This window comes from Lactuca serriola, chromosome 5, assembly GCF_051521515.1.
Source record: "Lactuca serriola cultivar US96UC23 chromosome 5, Lser_US96UC23_V15, whole genome shotgun sequence".
In the NCBI taxonomy this organism is placed as follows: Eukaryota; Viridiplantae; Streptophyta; class Magnoliopsida; order Asterales; family Asteraceae; genus Lactuca; species Lactuca serriola.
The window spans coordinates 234,571,746-234,591,675 of record NC_136412.1 but is presented as its reverse complement, the minus strand read 5'-3'; the positions used below and the strand labels follow the sequence as shown (position 1 = coordinate 234,591,675).

Here is a 19,930-nt window from a genome sequence, read left to right as displayed (position 1 = left end):
TTGCATGGCATCCTGATCCTGCTACATAACTGAATAACAGATTCAAAAAAGAACCGAATCTTTTACTATTTTCATCTCTCCTTCACACACACAAACACACACTCACACACAATCTCCTCCAATTTCATCCGATTTCCTCAAAACCTAAAGAATCGACAAATAAATCAACAATCCATCACCGAAATCCCCCAAAGAAATGATCAGAATTCCGTTAAATCCATGCCAATCGATCATCACAATCATGCTCTGTATCTCGACAGCCTTCATGGCGATTGTCACTGGTTCTGATCCCAATTCGAATATCGGCGTGGGAATCAACTGGGGTACCATGACCAGCCACCAGTTGCCGGCGGATAAGGTGGTGGAAATGATGAGAGAGAATGGGTTCAAGAAGGTGAAGCTCTTTGAACCAGAAAAAAGGATCATGGAAGCCCTAATTGGATCAGAGATTGAGGTGATGGTAGCGATCCCTAATTTCATGCTGTTGGATATGAGTCAAGATCCAAGCTACGCTGATTATTGGGTTGATGCTAATATTACTACTTATGCTTATCCTGGTGGTGTCGATATCAAGTAAGCAACAACAATTTTGTGATTTCTCCTGTTGAAATAATTCCAATTTCGTATTGAAACACCTTCGATTTCATGATTACAGTTCGTTTTTTCGCGCTCTACTTCTTCCTGATTGTTTGCTGCTGTAAATGTTTAGTTTTTTCAAACACCGATCATATCATTCGAGGGTATATACGTAATTTCACATTGATTCTTTCGTAAATTTCAGGTATGTTGCAGTTGGAAACGAGCCATTTCTCAAAGCATACAATGCTACATATCTCCAAATCACATTACCGGCGTTAAAAAATGTCCAAAATGCCCTTACCCGGGCCGGTTTCGGTAACCAAATCAAAGCCACCGTCCCATTGAACGCCGACATCTACGAGTCGCCGGCATCAAACCCAGTCCCGTCGGCCGGCGACTTCCGTTCAGAAATCAAAGACAAAACCATTGAAATCATCCAATTTCTTTATTCCAACGACGCCCCTTTCACAGTCAATATTTACCCCTTCCTTAGTCTCTATGGCAACGCTTATTTCCCCATGGATTTTGCGTTCTTCGATGGCTCAAATAAGCCCCTGAAAGACGGAAATTATCTCTACACCAATGTCTTCGATGCAAACTACGACACATTAGTCGCTTCCTTAACAAAAGCCGGATACCCGGAGATGAAAATCATCGTCGGAGAAATCGGGTGGCCCACCGACGGCGACATCAACGCAAACGCAAAAAACGCAAAAAGATTCAACCAAGGTGTGATTAGACATGTGTTAAGCTCAAAAGGTACACCAGTCCGAAAAGGACCACTCGAAATTTATCTCTTCAGTTTGCTAGATGAGAACAAGAAAAGCATAGCTCCAGGATCATTCGAAACACATTGGGGGATTTTCGAATACGATGGAAAACCCAAATACGAACTGGATTTAACGGGATCGAAGAAGAACAAAGGGTTAGCTCCGGTTGTCGGAGTTCAATACATGAGCCGGAGGTGGTGCGTGTTGAATCCACGTGTGAAGGAACTGGATGGATTGGCTAAAGAGATTGATTACGCTTGTAGCTTATCGGATTGTACGTCTTTAGGTTATGGATCTTCGTGTAATCGGTTGAATTTAGCGGGAAATGCTTCTTATGCTTTTAATATGTACTATCAACTTCAAGGTCAGAATGATTGGGATTGTGACTTTTCTGGGTTGTCGATTGTTACTGGGGAGGATCCATCGGTGGGGGAGTGTCGGTTTCCGGTGATGATTGCTTTTGGGTCTTCGGTGGTGGTTCACCGGAAAATTTTCAAGGTTTTGTTGGGTGTTCTTGAAGCTTGCATTGTGTTCTTGCTTCTTGTTTCTTAGCATTTTCATTTTTGGATCATAGATTTTTAGATTGTAATATAACTGAAACGAATACGAAAGAGTAATCCATCATTTTTATCTTCAGGCTAATACAACAGAAAAAGAAAGATACTTTATTAGATGTTATTTGATTATTATTTAATATAATGGTAGTTTGCAATTTGTGATTGATATTTATAAAATTTTGTTAACTGGTTTTATTTCTTGTTAGAAGATGAAAATATTATTTTTGGCATTTTTTTAGGGTATTATACATGCGAATGGAGGACAAAAAACAAATAAAGTTTCAAATAAAGCTATATAAGCAATTGTGTACTTTTTTTAAAAGTATTGTTTTCTATCTGGCTAATGCTATTTTGAAAACTTAAAAGAAATTAGAAAGAAAACAAAACCATTGATAATGGCTAATGATACCATAATTGCACAAAAAGTATTATCTAGATTTAGTTAAATACTTAAATTATATATGTTGTAGGACATGCTATTGAGATTTTTCTTTTGATGATTTATATTGTAAATTTACGATGAAAAATTAAATATTCTTTTATATTTTGTTTATATTTTTTTCTTATCTAGTTAAGATGATGAGAAATTAAATATTCTTTTACGTTTTGTTTATATTTTTTTTCTTATCTATTTAAGATGATGACACATATACAAAATTAACATCTCAATCAAATTTAAATTAAATTAAATGATATTTGTCACCATTTAAAATAGGTAGGAAGATAGTTGCACAAAAAGTAGTAGTTACTTGGTTACAGTTAATGCTTATATAGTTATATGTATTGATTTGCGTTAAATTATAGTACAACCTTGTAGATATGGAAACAATTATTAGCGATCGAAAATTAATTATTAAATCCATTAAGACAGTATTTTCCATTTGAGAAATTAAATATTTTTTTAGGTTTTATACCTACTATCTTTCTACCTATTTTAAATGGTGATAAATGTTATGTAATTTAATTTAAATTTGATTGGAATGTTAAATTTATACATTTGTCATCATTTTAATTATGTAGGAAGAAAAATAGAAACAAAAAATAAGAAAATATTTAATTTCTCTTTGCATTTTTGTTGGAGTTTTGTATCATAAATTCATGTAAGATTTGTTAAATTCATTATGCCGGAAGATTTTAATCAAAAATACATTAACGGCTAGAAAATTACAAAGAATCAAAATAGCTTCAGACATTTTTAGAAGACAAAAAAATAAGAAAAAAACTTTTTGATATCTTATTATGGAAGAGAAAAAAATATTTTCCAAGTTTATAAGACATTTTCTAAGTTCTAATGTAACGACCCGTCTCCGGTATGATGATTCCTTGGCTTTTATTTTGAAGTTTTGCAAGAGGGACTCGGCGAGTTCATAGCCTGACTCGCCGAGTAGGGACGGGATTTCGAGCACGTGTTAGCTGGTGACTCGGCGAGTCCATATTCTGGACTCGGCGAGTCTGTCCGTCTGGGAGAAACCTTAAATCCTCGGGTTGTCTACTATTTAAGCCATCTTATGGCCTCCATTCTCGCCTCCTTCACCCTCAGAAGCTGTGAGAAAAACCCTAATTTGTTCTTGAGTGATTTTAAGTGATCTTGTGTGCATTTGTGAAGGCTTGAAGAAGGAGAAGAAGAAAGGAGCAAGGAGAAGGATTGTAGAGCAGAGATTCAAGGGAAAGCAAGAGCTCTTTGAGGTATTCTTCAGATTTCCTTCCCTTTTATGCTTTAAAACCCCCTCTAGATCTAGTTGATGCTTTTCTCAAGCCTTATGTTGATATGGAAGCCCTATTATGTTGAGATATCCTTAGATCTGTTCATTTAGGAGTTGTAGAGCCCAGATCTATTGCCTTTATGGAGCTATTTTGCATCAAAACCCTAGATCTACCCCCTTTTAAGCATCTTTTAGCCTTTATTCCCTTGTTCATGTGTTTGTACACGTAAAGTTGGAAACTTTACGTGGTAAATCAGCTTATTGGACTCAGATCTATCATTTGTATGTATTGGATTCGAGCAGAATCGAGTGTAGAATAGTTGCATGGCGGTGACTCGGCGAGTCGGAAGAACGACTCGGCGAGTCGAGTCGCGAGTCCCCGATTTCTTCCTTTTGAGCGGTGTCGAGTGGGTCCAGTGAGTAGTGGAGTGGACTCAGCGAGTCTGAGGGTAGACTCAGTAATGGAAGGACTCGGCGAGTTGTTCATACAACTCGGCGAGTCCAAGGCAATCTTCTTAAGCTCAAGAACAACTTGTCGAGTTGTTCATATGACTCGGCAAGTCGGATGAAGATTGTCTGAGTTCTTGGATCGAGAGAGTACTCGTCGAGTCGATGCCATACTCGACGAGTAGCAGTGAGTAGGGTCGAGAAGTGAGATTAGAGACTCGGCGAGTTGGCGGCCCAACTCGCCGAGTCAGGTCAACTGTGGGTTGACTTTGACCTAGAGTTGACTTTGACCAAGAGTTGACTTTGACCGAGCCTTGACTTTGACCAAGGGTAAAAGAGTCATTTTACCCAATGCAATGTTTAGTATTTGATTGAGTGTGTTTATGGACTTGTAGCCGGGGAGATACCGGAGCAGCAACAGTTAGCTTCCAGAGCCATACACACAGCAGCCAGTTCACGAGGTGAGTTTCCTTCCAGTAGGAATGGGTCTAAGGCCACAATGCCGGCCCGTTTAGCTAGTAGTAGTATCTGGATTTTGATCCGATGCAGTAGTTAGCATGTTTGATGCCTTCGTGGCTCAGACAGGATTTATGTGTGTTCATGCTAGTGAAATGTTTATGCTATGTTCAGTCAGCTTCGAACTTCGGTCCGATGTCAGCTTCAGACTTCGGTTCGATGTAGGGGACAAGGTCCCAGTCAGCTTCGGATCTCGGTCCGATGTCAGCTTCGGACTTCGGTTCGATGTAGGGGACAAGGTCCCAGTCAGCTTCGGACTTCGGTCTGATGTCAGCTTCGGACTTCGATCCGATGGAGGGGGCAAGGCCTCAGTCAGTTAGCTTCGGACTTCGGTCCGATGTAGGGGACAAGGTCCCAGCCAGTCAGCTTCGGACTTCGGTTCGATGGAGGGGGCAAGGCCCCAGTATGTGCTTGATATGTTATTGTATGGTATGTGGTAGTTTTGGGGAGCTTACTAAGCTTCGTGCTTACAGTTTCAGTTTTGGTTTCAGGTACTTCCGCAAGCAGAGGGAAGAGCTCGGGATGATGGCATCGCACACACCACAGCTTCAGCTTTTATCCTGGGAGTTGATTAGTTTTTGATTTTGATATGACATAGATATGATACAGTTTTCCGCACAGTGTTTTTATTATGTTTGGGATACATCACGTATGGTTTTTATGATATGACACTCAGATTATGGTTTTTGGTTATATTGAAAAATGAAATTTTTGGGTTGTTTCATCTAAGTGCTAATATGATATTTCTTTTTTCCACCATCATCACTACACCCTCCCCCCTCCCCCACGTCACCCACTATCACTGTTATCGTCACCGTCACCGCCTCCATCGTCATCGTCACGGCCATCACCGTTGTCGTCAACTCGTCATCACAACCATCACTATTGTCACTACCATAGTCGCCACCACCACCGCCACCTTTGCCACCCACCCCCACTCCTACCTCCTACACCACAATCAACACCAACACCAACCTACCATTTTTTATAGAATAATTAAAAAAATTATGAAGACTAAAGACATAAAAAAAATCTTTAATTTAAATCTTATTTCATAGACATGAAAAAAAAAACAGAATAAGTTTTAAATTTTCCAAAACAAACATCACCTAACTGTGCTTCATATTATACTTTATCTTTAACCATTGAAATAATGTTTGTTTATTTAACTACTAAAAGTTTGTTTTTAATAAAAACACCATAAATGTTTTCTGGCAATAATTGCAAATAACCATAAGAAGAATGGTTTCTTGGTTAAAGTTGTTCCTTTTGAAAGAATTTAAAGTCTCGATAATTCATAGAAAAATCATATGTTATTTATGCATTGTTATTTTAAAATTCAAAAAATATCTGAACCAAAATTGCTTTTATAAGATTTTAGTCAAATTAGAATATATATATATATATATATATATATATATATATATATATATATATATGACTGGGTTATTTTGTTTTTTACCTTTATTGTGTCCTAAAATGCACCAATAAAAAATTTAGTAAATTAAATAATTATAGATATTAAATGACTTTCATAATTATATGTATATTAAATGATATCCATAATTATAGGAAACTAATTAAATCCGACGTTAATGCCAGCAATAACATTCTTTCAGAATGAATTTGCATCTAGGTTTTTATATATGAATTCGTACTTTATTTCAAGACTCAATCACTTAAAATACAATAAAGTTGTATGGAATATGAAAAACGAGAGTGTATTCTACTACAATACACTCTCATTCTGCTGCAATACACTCTCAGTATTCTACATATGAATTTATTCTGAAAGAATATTATTGTTGACATTAATAACGAATTTAATTAGTTTTCATAAAAATGAGTTATAAGTATGGATAGCATTTAATATACATATAATTAATACTAAATTCATATTGGTGCATTCTAGCACACAATAAATGTGAAAAACGTTTGAACCTACCTCTCTCTCTCTCTCTCTCTCTCTCTCTCTCTCTATATATATATATATATATATATATATATATATATATATATATATATATATATATTAGTTTTGAGATTTAAGCATCTACGACAGTTAACCCCTTGTATAAAATCATATATTTATAAATCCTCTCGTCTGAAGATAGATTTTTCATTAATTCTCCTCATCTTTTTGGAACATTGTAACTATTTCATCTAATTTGTTGTTTGTAACCAAACACCATATTAGAGATTACTAATATTTTTATAAAATATATAGTTATAAAAAATAAATGACTTAGTATTTAAAAATTTAGATTTATTATTCAAAAAAATAATATAAAATCAAATAATATATAGGGATATAAAACGTTAATTTGTTTTTTTTTTTTTGAAAAGTACAACAATAGATAACTAAGTAGTTAAAAAATATTAAAAATTGATGAATAATAACAAAATAAGTTATATATTCCAATGGTATTAAATAATTTTAGTTGGTTGATAAAGAGTCATAACTTATATAACTTTTATTGGAGTAGAGTTGCACATCGTATAATATCTTATCCGATTCAGATAAAATCCAAAAATGGACAACCTAGTTTTTCTCGACATATTGATCAGATTTATCCTTATCTATCTCAATCGCTGGGGGAATGATGAGTGCAACTTCTTCTTTATGCATGTATTGCTCGCATGATTCTAGAAGGTTGCATTCAAGTAAAACACAAAGTTATATCATTCCTACATGTTTCAATTAATCCTTCATCCTTCAAGCAAACACACTTCTATAAATATGGTGGTGAGTTTTGACCTTCATTTCGATATTGACATACTACTAAAAGAAAAAACGTATTCCAAAAGTACCATATAAGCTTAAACGGTTATTAAATCATGGACATTGTCGCTATAATTGGAAATTGATGTTCCTTATCATTCCACCAAGCTAAAAAAAAACAATTCTTCAACACTCATGCAACCCAAAAAGATTAAGGTCATGTAATTCCTCAATTCGCTATTTGAGATGAAAGTTCGTTGTCATTTACTAGCATCATTTAGTAAAATATTATATAGTAGAATATTTGTATCCCGGTCACAGAAACCACTAGATGACTCCCATGAAATCTCCATCCACACACAACGGCGGAGTTAGTAGGGGGGTTGCTGGATGCAGCGCCCCCTCCAACCATTTTACTTGAAGTGCAAATATACCCATCCGATTATAAATTATATAACAAAGTAAGTCCATATAGGTTGTGAGAAAAGCCCGTTGACCCCCTATGTTTTAATAAGCTTAAAATAATGTTATGTGCATGATCACTTATGACCCCACCTTAAATACTAATGTTTAATTAAAAGAAAACGATGATTCGTACTGATCCACAATTAAAAGAAAATATGATAAAAGCTTTCTACTACGGTGCTTCTTTCAGGTTTCTATTAATAAGATAAAGTATATATAAAATTTAAGTGTATTCTTAATATTTTTTGTAATTTTAATTACTTTATTATTATGATTTGTAATTGGGATTTTTATAATCATAATAAAAAAACCATAAATTTAATGTCTCTTATAAAACTTTAGATTATATTATTTTATTCGGATATAACATTATATTTATATATATTATTGGGACGTCAGACCATAAGCCCCTTATTCTTAAATTTTGGCTTCCTGCATCCACATATGATCAATTATTTGTTATGTTGACCATAACAATTACAGTATTTGTTATTTTGTTGACCATATTTGATGGAATATATATGAAATAACTTTTGAAAAATATCATTGGAAATAACAACTTGATTTTGGGTAAAATTATATTCTCTTTTCTTAAATCTAAATTGTTGGGATTTGTTTATCTATGTTTTGTGTGCCGTAAACATTTATAGTAAGTTCTAAAGTGATATCATAACTAAAATCCGGAGTTAACTCCCGTAATAAATATTTTAAATTTGTGTTTCATTTGGCTAATCATATAAAAAAGAAAATAAATTGTTGGGATTTGTTTATTTGAGGTTTGTATGGCGCCAACATTTATAATAAGGTTTAAAGTGATATCATAACTAAAATCGAGAGGTAACTCCATAATAAATATTTTAAAATTGTGTTTCATTTGGTTAATCATATAAAAAAGGAACATGCCATACTTCAACTCTTATTCCTTTAACTTTTTGTCATCGAGTAAAGGGAAAATGACTCTTGAGGGTAATTAACTTTTGCGTTTGTACTCATTTGGTCTCTTTTCTTTTTTTTGTATTCAATATACCATCGAACTTGTTGTTGGTGTTTACCATAGCCCTTTTGACCGGCTTTTGACCTGTGATAGCCGGTCAAAGGGTTATGGTGAACACAGACAACAAGTTCGATGGTATATTGAGTACAAAAAAAAGAAAATGGACCAAATGAGAACAAACGTAACAGTTGGTTACCCTCCTGATTCATTTTCCCTTTACTCATTTACAACAAATCCCACATCATTTCCTACTGATATTAATGACTTTTATGAGATTCATTCTTGCTTCTCTTCAAAACATAACCTACGAAAGGACATTATTCATACATGTACAATTTTGTAATGCACTTGAATATTTATTAGGGGAATCTTGACTAAGCAGGCGCATTTCATGACTACATTTACATTTCCAATCAAATGATTTATCGTATCATGGATTCTAGACAAGTCTACAAACGAGTGGAATCACAAGTGCTATGATTTTTGAGTTTACTTAGCTTTAAGATCGAACTCATGGGATAAGATACAACATCAGTATGTACAATACACCATTGTATTGTACATACTGATGTTGTATCTTATCCCATGAGTTCGATCTTAAAGCTAAGTAAACTCAAAAATAATAGCACTTGTGATTCCACTCATTTGTAGACTTGTCTAGAATCCATGATACGATAAATCATTTGATTGGAAATGTAAATGTAGTCATGAAATGCGTCTGCTTAGTCAAGATTCCCCTAATAAATATTCAAGTGCATTACAAAGTTGTACATGTATGAATAATGTCCTTTCGTAGGTTATGTTTTGAAGAGAAGCAAGAATGAATCTCATAAAAGTCATTAATATCAGTAGGAAATGATGTGGGATTTGTTGTAAATGAGTAAAGGGAAAATGAATCAGGAGGGTAACCAACTGTTGCGTTTGTTCTCATTTGGTCCATTTTCTTTTTTTTGTACTCAATATACCATCGAACTTGTTGTCTGTGTTCACCATAACCCTTTGACCGGCTATCACAGGTCAAAAGTCGGTCAAAAGGGCTATGGTAAACACCAACAACAAGTTCGATGGTATATTGAATACAAAAAAAAGAAAAGGGACCAAATGAGTACAAACGCAAAAGTTAATTACCCTCAAGAGTCATTTTCCCTCGAGTAAATTGGAACCGATTATAATGCAATAGTTGAAAGCTATTGTGACTTTTTAAATCGTTTTTAGCTTCCAACGGTAATATTCCAAATCTGGATTTTAACCGGATAAAAGTTCGGGAGTAAAATCCGATTTCAGTTTTCTGGGGTTGTTGTCCAAACCCGACTTGATAAAATATCGCTTGATTCGGGTATCATAAACGGATTTGAGGATATAATTTCGGATATCTACAAAACCGATCCGGTTTGTGAACCACCGGTTTTGGGTAATTATTTCGGGTCGAAAAGGAGACCCGTAACGCATGATCGCCCGATCCATCTCAACATTCAAATACACACAATTTCTTCTCGGTTTCCATATCGATAGATCTACGTTCACATAAATTCATTCTTCTCTCTTGAAGATCTGAACAATTCAGATCATCTAGAGTTTTGATTCGATTCAATGCATAGTCAAACATCCAAAAGATGCATATTCTAATATTAGTTTTATTTTAATTTCGATTGGATATAGAAGTTTCGAGTTCTCTATGATTTCATCATGCCCCCTGAAATCACTCAGCTAGTTTAGGATTTTTAGGATCAAATTCCCCCTTTTATTCGATCCAATATAAATACACATTATTATACGATGAATGTGAAATCCTCGCAAGGTTCGTCGTATAGAGATCGGACGCAGGAGTTTTCTAGAATAGCTGAGAGGCTAAGAAAGTCGTTACCATCTCTAAATGCGTCGGCGAGTGCGAATAACGGGGGTGTTGGGGTTTCTACCAAAGCTGAGGGACCGAGATCAAAGGTTGCAATCCAGACGGAATTCAACAAGAGGGCTTCCAAAATTGGATATGGAATTCATCAGACGTCGCAGAAGCTAGCGAAACTTGCAAAATGTGAGTTATTAATCAATATATTATTGGGAAATTTGTATGCACGTGTGCTTTAGCTTCGTATGAACATGCAGTAAACGGATTAGAACTCTTAAGAAAAAATATTAATGTCCAAAAATATCAACAGAGAAAGTTTGCATTTACTATTGGTGCTTGACATGTTCTTAGATTAAGCTTCCCGGATGCCTTAATGTTGCTCCTTATTTGATCAGAAGCTGTGATGTTGCATTTGCTTTTGAACTTGCAATGAAAAGTGATTTTGGAAACTGGAAACCCTATCTCACTCACAAATCCATACTATGTGCATTGGCTGATTGGCATTTTTGTTATGTAAGGAGATAGGGTTTCTACATGCATCATTGATTGTGTGAGATCAACATACTAAATCACCCCTTAAAAATATTTTCAAGTAATTAATCAGACTTGATAAAATCCAAATTAATAAAACTACATTGCTATTTCTTACATGTAACCCTAAATCCTTTTTGTCTTTGCAGTGGCAAAAAGGACCTCTGTCTTCGATGATCCAACAATGGAGATTCAAGAATTAACAGGTGTGATCAAGCAGGACATAACTGCACTGAATGCAGCTGTGGTGGATTTGCAATTCGTTTGCAATTCACAAAATGAAAGCCAAAGCATTTCAAGTGACACAACTACTCATTCAACTACAGTTGTTGATAATCTCAAGAATCGTCTCATGGGTGCCACAAAGGAGTTCAAGGAAGTTCTTACAATGAGGACAGAGGTGTAATTTTGGTTCATTACTCATCCAAGAATCTAAGGTCCCATTTGTTAATAGGACAAAAAATTGCAACTTTTTTGCTCCACCCAAAAGACTTAAATGCCCTTGTCCCGTGTAACAAACGTGGCCTAACAACCCATGTTTTCTTAAGAATCTTTCTTTATGTGGCTTATATTATTTGTCATGTTTGTGATCTTTTTGAGTGCAGAATTTGAAGGTTCATGAAAATAGAAGACAGTTATTTTCTGCAAGTGCTACAAAAGAGCCTGTAAATCCATTTGCACGCCAACGTCCATTGGCTAACAAATCAACAACTAATTCCTCAAATACCCCTCCTCCTTGGGTTACCAACTCCTCAACTTCATCTCCACTATTCCCAAGGTAAATGATTTTTTTTTTTTAAATATTTGAGAAAAAAACCTGATTTTCCTGACTTTTTCTATTAAGTCATTCTTTCTATATTAAGTCAAAAGTTGGATTTAATAATTTAATAAATAACATACCCTTGATTCTGTTTTAACATTTCAGGAAACAGGGAGATGGAGAATCTCAACCATTGTTACAACAACAAAGTCAAAGTCAAAGTCAAAGTCAAGAAATGGTTCCATTACAGGATAATAGTTACATGCAGAGTAGAGCTGAGGCTCTTCACAATGTTGAGTCAACAATTCATGAATTGGGCAACATTTTTACACAATTGGCAACCATGGTTTCTCAACAAGGGGAGCTTGCAATTAGGTACCTTTTTTTTCCATTAAATAATGTCTGAACAAATTACTCTTTCATATTATTAATAAATGAAAATTGAATAATGTGATAGGATTGATGAAAACATGGAGGATACACTAGCAAATGTAGAAGGGGCACAAGGGCAATTAATGAGGTACTTGAATGGTATATCATCAAACAGGTGGCTAATGATAAAGATATTCTTCGTATTAATTGTATTTCTTATGATTTTCCTATTTTTTGTAGCCTAACTATATCAATGTCTCTCTCAGTTTTCATCTATAACAACAAATTAATCAGCCTTTTTTTTTCCAAAAATTCATGACAATAAATACAACTGTTTCCATTAAAATATAAAATTATAAGATAGCCAAAGTACCTATTACATGATAGCATAATCATAACTACTAATAACAAAACCTAAAGTATTGAATATATGGGTAAAGAATCAAGTGTGTTCTCAATTTTTCTTGTGTATTATATTTATTGTAAGTGTGTTCTTATTGAAATATAAAAATACTTTGAAAATTTTGCTTTTTTGTTTGAAAATATTATAAAGCTTTTACTTAGTTGTGTGATCTACAATATTGTTAATGTCTCTAGGACCCAACAAGTGGTCTTTATAACATATTTGAATTCATTTAAAAAAGTCCTGCTAAATCTTCTCATTTTGTGTTTAAAGTCTAACTTTTAGAAAACAACTTTTCATTTTCAGTATTTTATATTTCTATGGAAAATTCATATGTTTCTTCTTTAAAAGGAGTTCCTTACTTTGATGTGCATCACATTTCTCGTTTGAGAAACTTGTTTATGATTCGTGTTCAATCTATTAATTCTCACATTCTAAAGATCATTTTTATTGGTACCCATGAACCTAAGCTTCTTGTTAAAAAGGATAATGAAGATCCATCCTTATGCATGATCCAAAATCTCATAGATCAAAAAGAATTACAGTGATAAATATTTGGTAGATCTTGTCTCAAATTATAATCATGATTTGTTGGGGTGACAATTTTCGACACAACACATAAATAAACGCGTTTGAGTTAAGTTTTCTGAACCTGCATAACTCGATGGGTTATTATTTGGGTCTGTAGGTCAACCAACCAATCTGTATATTGTATTATGGTTAATAAAACATTTTTTCTTATATTTCTTCTTTTCTTTTCTTAGATTTGGCGTATTTTCATTTTGCCCTAAATTTTGAACGCAACTTCATGTTATGTGTCTCATTCTTTCTCTTTAATTAACAATGTGAGTTTGAAGCCATAAAATACTAAATAAACGAGGCATGTAATATGATTCCTGACTAAAAATTCCAGACTTCCAGTGTGTTTTATGGAATTTTGATGTGTTTATCAATTTATTTTTTTGGGAATTCGGATGTGTAAATTTGTTTATTTTTTCTGGAATTTTCTCTAATTATATGAGCATTATCCGCAAACCTGATTATGATCAACGAACATGATTTTGACATGTGAGGCTGCAAACTTGTACTCGTGAACCCGTATAATTAAAAACGGCTTTGGCGGTTTTATGTTGGGTTGGCTTATATGGGTTAGGTTTGAACAATACGACATATTTATTTATATGCGTCTTGTTTGGGTTGAGTTTTCTAACCCACTAACTCACGACCCACCATCCTAAACACTACAAAATCGCTATCCTTAATAATTTGTGGTAATATATCCTATTTAGTATATGTTGCTATTAAAAGTTGTAGAAATGCCAAATCTATTTTTGAAGTGTATATATATATATATATATATATATATATATATATATATATATATATATATATATATGGTGATTGGTGATGAGAAACTAGGTGGGACGATGATTGTCAAAAAAGTAAACCAAATGTAGATGCAGAATTGCCTTAGGGCTGCAATGTTTATATATATAAAATGAAAAAGGCGATTGGTGAGAAAACAAGTCAGACGATGATTCTCAAATATGTAAACCAAATGTAAATGTAGAGCATTGGCTTAGGGATTTTATGTTTATAATGATTGTTTCCTCGTTATACTTCACTCCTACATTTATAAGGTTACATATGTCTTCTTTATTTTCCCCACTAACAATAGATGAAGCATAGTCATCATCTTCTTTATCGGAATCAAACTAATCCTCTATTCAGTCACCAACATGGTCCACATAAAAAGATATTTCACTGTTTGTTTTCGTAAGCGTAAAGAATAAAACATGCATAGTCTGCATCATTTGCAATAGGCTGAATCCTAAACAACAAGGGTTTATCTGACTCATAATAGTAATTTTTTTAAAGTCTTCTTGCATGAAACGTTCGTGCCTGGTAATACACATACCAACAAACAAGGACGGATCTTCATAAGGGCGTGTGTGTTGCGGTGCAGTGTGGTTTTGAGTAAAAACCGCAAACCGCACCGTCTATACAGATTGTGAATTTTAGAACCCGCAAACTGCACTGCGGAAATTTTAAATTGCATTATGCGGTGCGATTTAGGTGCGGTTTGTACGGTTTGATTCGTTGTTTAATATTATAAATTATGAGTTTTCCTACTTTATGATTCTTACCGTATAATTATTTATTTTTTAGATAATTACTAAAATAGTATGTTAGATAGTTTTAAATTAATTATTACTTACGTAAAAATAACTATATAAGTTTATTTTGTAATCGTACAGAAAACGTTTTCATCACACTTTGTATATTTAATTTAAAAAGTGAATAAATTAAGTTGTGAGTTTAATGCATAACTTAGTTGTAAAGTGTTTAGGGTTCATATATAGTTCAATTCATTAGCTTGCAGAGAGGAACGTAATGAATTGTGAACATGAAATAAATATCTATGTTAAAATTATATATATATATATATATATATATATATATATATATATATATATATATATATATATATATATATATATATATATATATATATATATATATATTGGTGGAGCCAGAAATTTTAATACGGGGTACAAGCATAATCGAAATTAAGAATAACATTCGAACTATGAAGATATCTAGGTGAAAGAGATAAAGCCTCTTGAAACTTTATTTTTTAACAAAAATTATAGAATTGGTTGTGGAAGACCTATCTTGATCTCTTTCTCGTCTTTAAACTCTCGAAATTGAAAATCAAAACTTAGAATTATTCTTTTTGAGTTTCTTTGTTAAATTTTCATTATACTATATTCAAGATAATGACAGATTTCTTTTTCTAAAGCAAAATCAATAATTTTTTAAAACAATTATGTCTAAAAGCATAATACACGTATAATATTAACAATCCACGAGACTGATTCTATAAAAGAAATCAATAAGTCAATAAAATTGTAATATTATGAATATTTATTAAAAATAAATTAATTAATGATCAAACGAAGAAGACGTGTTTTATTTCCTATTTCAAAAAACAAAGAGACAAAAAATGAAAAGCTTTTTTTTGTCACAATGAATAAGATTTATTAAGTATTTATTTCAAGATTTGGATTATTATTTTTGTAGGTTTTCCACCGTGCAATAATTGGTCAGGCAACATCTTTGATTATTGAGAAAAAAAAATACATGCAACAAGGTATAAGTTTTCGAGCTAGGGGTACAAGATACCTCTAAACATATTTACATATCGAAAATTAATATATAAAATATGATATATAAATTTTATTTTGGGGATACAACTGTACCTTCAACGCCCCAGTTAGCTCCGTGTGTATATATATATATATATATATATATATATATATATATATATATATATATATATATATATATATATATATATATATATAGGGGTGAGCAAAAACCGCACCGCAACTAAAATTAACCACAAAAACCGCATAAACTGCAACCAATAAACCGCAACCGCAATAAAAACCGATGGTGAGGTTTCTGTTTTTTAAAAACCGCAAATTTGCAGTGCGGTGCGGTTATTAGTTTTCAAAAACCGCAAAAAAACCGCACTGCACCGCAAATATTATATACAACTTTTTTTTATTAATTATTAATATATTAAATATTAAAAATAAGACAAGTCTCATGAATGAAAGATGAATAAAATACTAGAAGACAAAAGTATGGTTTTTTATTATGTTTAACATTGAAAAATGGTGAAATTAGACAATTTTAAGAAATTTATTGTTAATTTCTATCGATTTAACGTTTTTAAGATATTAATTGTTTGTGATTTAAGTTAATTGTCTTATACATTATGGTTTTTTTATTATTACAAATAATATATTTGAACTCTTAAAACAATTTGAGCTCTAAACCATGGTTAAAAACCATACAAAATAACCGCACCAAATCCATGCGGTTAATAACCGCAACACAGAAAAAACAAAACCGCACCGCAAAAATAACCGCCTAACCGCACCGCAAAAAAACCACACCAAGCGGTTTTGAAAATGGATTAACCGCATTTGGGGTTAGTGGTGAGGTTTGACTAATAACCGCACCGCGCTCACCCCTTATATATATATATATATATATATATATATATATATATATATATATATATATATATATATATATATATATATATATATATATATATATATATTTGAGACCATGTTAATTTTATAAGATATGGGGACGCGATCCTAGCCACTTATCTTGAAAATCAAAAAATAAATCTAAAATGCAAAATGAAATGAAAAATCCAACAAAAAAATTAGTTATTATTTTCGTCATTTTATTTACCCAAAAAAAAATTAAAATAAAATAAAATAATTTACCTTTTTTTAAATATACGTATAATATTTTAACAGAATATTACACTGTAAATATTCAAATTAAATTTTTAAAATGTTAGAATATTCTATTATTTTACTAGAATTGTTAAATATGTTAAATTATTCTAATATTTTATTACCGTCATATATATTTTCCAAAAAAAAAAATTACACCAATCGTCATCGTGCACATGTCAGAAAACGAGTTTAGTCCCTATTTTCAAAATTTAACTTGGACCGTCCCTTGGGTTGTTTTTTCTTGCATGCGTAGTCCCTCCGCACATAAAAAAAACCATTTTGACCTTGTTTATTTATTTTTTGATTTGTTTATTAATTATTAATTAGTAATCTATTAAAAATATTTAATTAAATATAAACACTACCACCACCATTATTATATTTCTTATCTTCTTCTTTCTCAACTCTGGGCAACCACCACTTATCACCACCAGAAACCACCACCGTTAACCACCACCCATCACCACCATTAACCACCACCAAAAACCACCATATGTCACTCTTATTTCTCTCCTATCTCCTACTACCATCCACCTCTAGCCACCAGCCACCTCCGATGCCTCTACCTATCACCGCTAACACCTCATGAACAACCGCTAGTCGACTACAACTAGAAATGACCATCTACCACCACTTAACCAAACCAATCCAAGCTTGAAACCCTAGGTGGCATTCGAAACCCTAGGCGATGGTGTTAAAGAAACCTCAATTAGAATCCAAATACAGTGAAGGTAGTGATGTTTCAACCCTCAGACGATGAAGGTTCGAAGCAACTCACCTCTAAGAAAAAAAAATGGTACACATCATCCTCCAGATTTGTGATCTTTAACGAACTACCACCTTCGTCTCCCGATTTGATAGTCCATCGAACCACCACTTTTGAGATCTGCAAGCTTCAACGAACAGGTTTTCAGGCGAACAGGTAGTGACAACGAATGTGTGGATTTGAGATGGTGTAGATCTGAGACGAAGAAGGTTTTCAAGAAAAGAAACAGTCACAAAGATGAATGCGATGGCGACGGAGACGACGATGGTGTAGATCTGATGAAGAGGTTGTTGGATTTGGTGTTTAAGCCCATAAGTATAACTGGGATGTACTTGACCCGATTGTAGCATGGTCCTTTTGGGTTGCCTTCACCAGTGCAATTTGATAGGATGGACTTTTGAGAATAAGGTTATTTATGATTTACTAATATATTACAAGTATAATATATTAATATGAAATCATATTATTTAATTAGTATTGATCAATAATTAATTTGGAATTAGTTTTGTGATAAAAGAGAGTAATTAAATATATGGAGATTGATTGTGTAAATCAATGATTTTTATAGTGTGGGCTAATGATCCATGGTTATTTAGGATGGGCTAAACTAATAAAATAATCCATGGATAGTCCATGAAGGTTAACCCATGGAGCCTAAGTAATATGAAAGGTCATTAGGGTTTACAAGGTGTAACCCTAGCATTTGCTACACTATAAATAAACCCCTTTAGAGCCAAAATCGGTTGCCACAACATTCTTGGAGAGTGTGTGTTGATTTTGTGCTAAGTAACTTATTCTCTCAAGCCTCCTCTTGCATATTGGTGTTTGTGAACCATTAGAGGCATCACACTTGGGGTGCCCAAGATTTCAAAGGTCAAGAACTACAAGTCCTTCTAAGAGGTAAGTCATCTAGCTAGTTGTATTGTTCATTTGACAGTTTGTATGCTAGTTAGGATGTATGCTTTGGAAAATTCAAAATATGCATGTGTAATTAGAGAAAACATAGATCCAAAACATTTAGGGTTGCATGTGCACCATAGGAGTGTTATAGTGCTCAAAACCTAATAGTGGTATCAAAGCATAGGATTGTTTTCTGTTACACTTGATGCTTGTTAATTTTCAAAGTTGAAAAAAATCGATTTTTTGGCCTCTAACTGATGAACTCGCCAAGTCCATTGGCTGACTCTACGAGTCCACTCAGTAACAAGGGCAACTCGACGGGTCAGTTCATGCACTCGTTGAGTCCATGGCTTTGCTGGCAGAATTTCGAGTTTTCTTAACCTAGATTGGATTGGAATCATTACTACAAACTGTTTTACATCATTAAATCTGTTTTTTATATGATAGTGATTATCCTCATCTAATTACAAGATAATTGTCAAAGTTTTAAGATAATTGTTGTTTTATATGATAAACAAAGTTGATTGCAAATTGTTGAGTGATATTATCTTGTTTATGAGTTTAGCTAGATCAGTCTTGAATTATATGACAATTTTAGTTGTTGGAAATTGATCTTAATGAAATTTAATGACCTCAATAACTTGTCCCCAATTTATGGAAAATGAAAAGTATCATCCATTAAAATAACATTAAACTCATAAGTTATGAATTCCAAGATTCATCAAAAGATAGTTGTCAAAATTATTATGATAGCTGTTAGTTTATATGTTAAGCCAATTACTTGTACCATTTGATTTGAAATTGTTTTGCCTTATAAGTTAGTTTAGATAATGATTAAAAAAATATATGATAATTTTCCTTGTTAGAATTGATCTAAATGTTCTTTAATGAGTTTCATAACTTGTCCTCAAGTTATGGAACATGAAAAGTCTTATCATAAATGTTTTAATAAACTCCATAACTTGTCCTCAAGTTATGGAAAATCAAGAGTCTTTTCATAAAATCAACATTAACTCATAATTTATGGAAACCAAGAGTTTTAACAAGTTTAAAAACTTGCCCTCAAGTTTTGGAATTTGTAAAGTCTCATTAATGAAACTTTAATTCCAAACCTTAGAGTTTTAAAAGTTAAAATTCAACTCTTATACTTTATAATATTATAAGTTTAATATATATATATATATATATATATATATATATATATATATATATATATATATATATATATATATAGGAGTAGAATCAAATGAGAACAACTAAAAGGTTGAGAA

General features: G+C 32.8%; 2 protein-coding genes across 2 annotated transcripts; both read left to right on the top strand.

The window, feature by feature from the left end:
* LOC145053749 (O-Glycosyl hydrolases family 17 protein) lies at window positions 1-2,083 on the top strand. The gene is made up of 2 exons (XM_079001844.1): window positions 1-573; window positions 782-2,083. Exons 1-2 carry the CDS (start codon window positions 197-199, stop codon window positions 1,899-1,901), a joined length of 1,497 nt encoding a protein of 498 aa, XP_078857970.1. The 5' UTR covers window positions 1-196; the 3' UTR covers window positions 1,902-2,083.
* An 8,166-nt stretch (window positions 2,084-10,249) lies between these two features.
* On the top strand, window positions 10,250-12,574 carry LOC145053748 (syntaxin-32-like). Its single transcript, XM_079001843.1, has 5 exons — window positions 10,250-10,785; window positions 11,280-11,530; window positions 11,736-11,908; window positions 12,056-12,265; window positions 12,348-12,574. Exons 1-5 carry the CDS (start codon window positions 10,530-10,532, stop codon window positions 12,505-12,507), a joined length of 1,050 nt encoding a protein of 349 aa, XP_078857969.1. The 5' UTR covers window positions 10,250-10,529; the 3' UTR covers window positions 12,508-12,574.
* Window positions 12,575-19,930: the final 7,356 nt, after the last annotated feature.

Bases quoted from the DNA above. Each gene is read 5' to 3' on its own strand.
- LOC145053749 (XM_079001844.1), top strand. From the start codon at position 197: ATGATCAGAATTCCGTTAAATCCATGCCAATCGATCATCACAATCATG. The intron at 574-781 runs GTAAGCAACAAC...CGTAAATTTCAG, and splicing joins CCTGGTGGTGTCGATATCAA to GTATGTTGCAGTTGGAAACG.
- LOC145053748 (XM_079001843.1), top strand. From the start codon at position 10,530: ATGAATGTGAAATCCTCGCAAGGTTCGTCGTATAGAGATCGGACGCAG. The intron at 11,531-11,735 runs GTGTAATTTTGG...TTTTGAGTGCAG, and splicing joins TTCTTACAATGAGGACAGAG to AATTTGAAGGTTCATGAAAA. The intron at 12,266-12,347 runs GTACCTTTTTTT...ATAATGTGATAG, and splicing joins CAAGGGGAGCTTGCAATTAG to GATTGATGAAAACATGGAGG.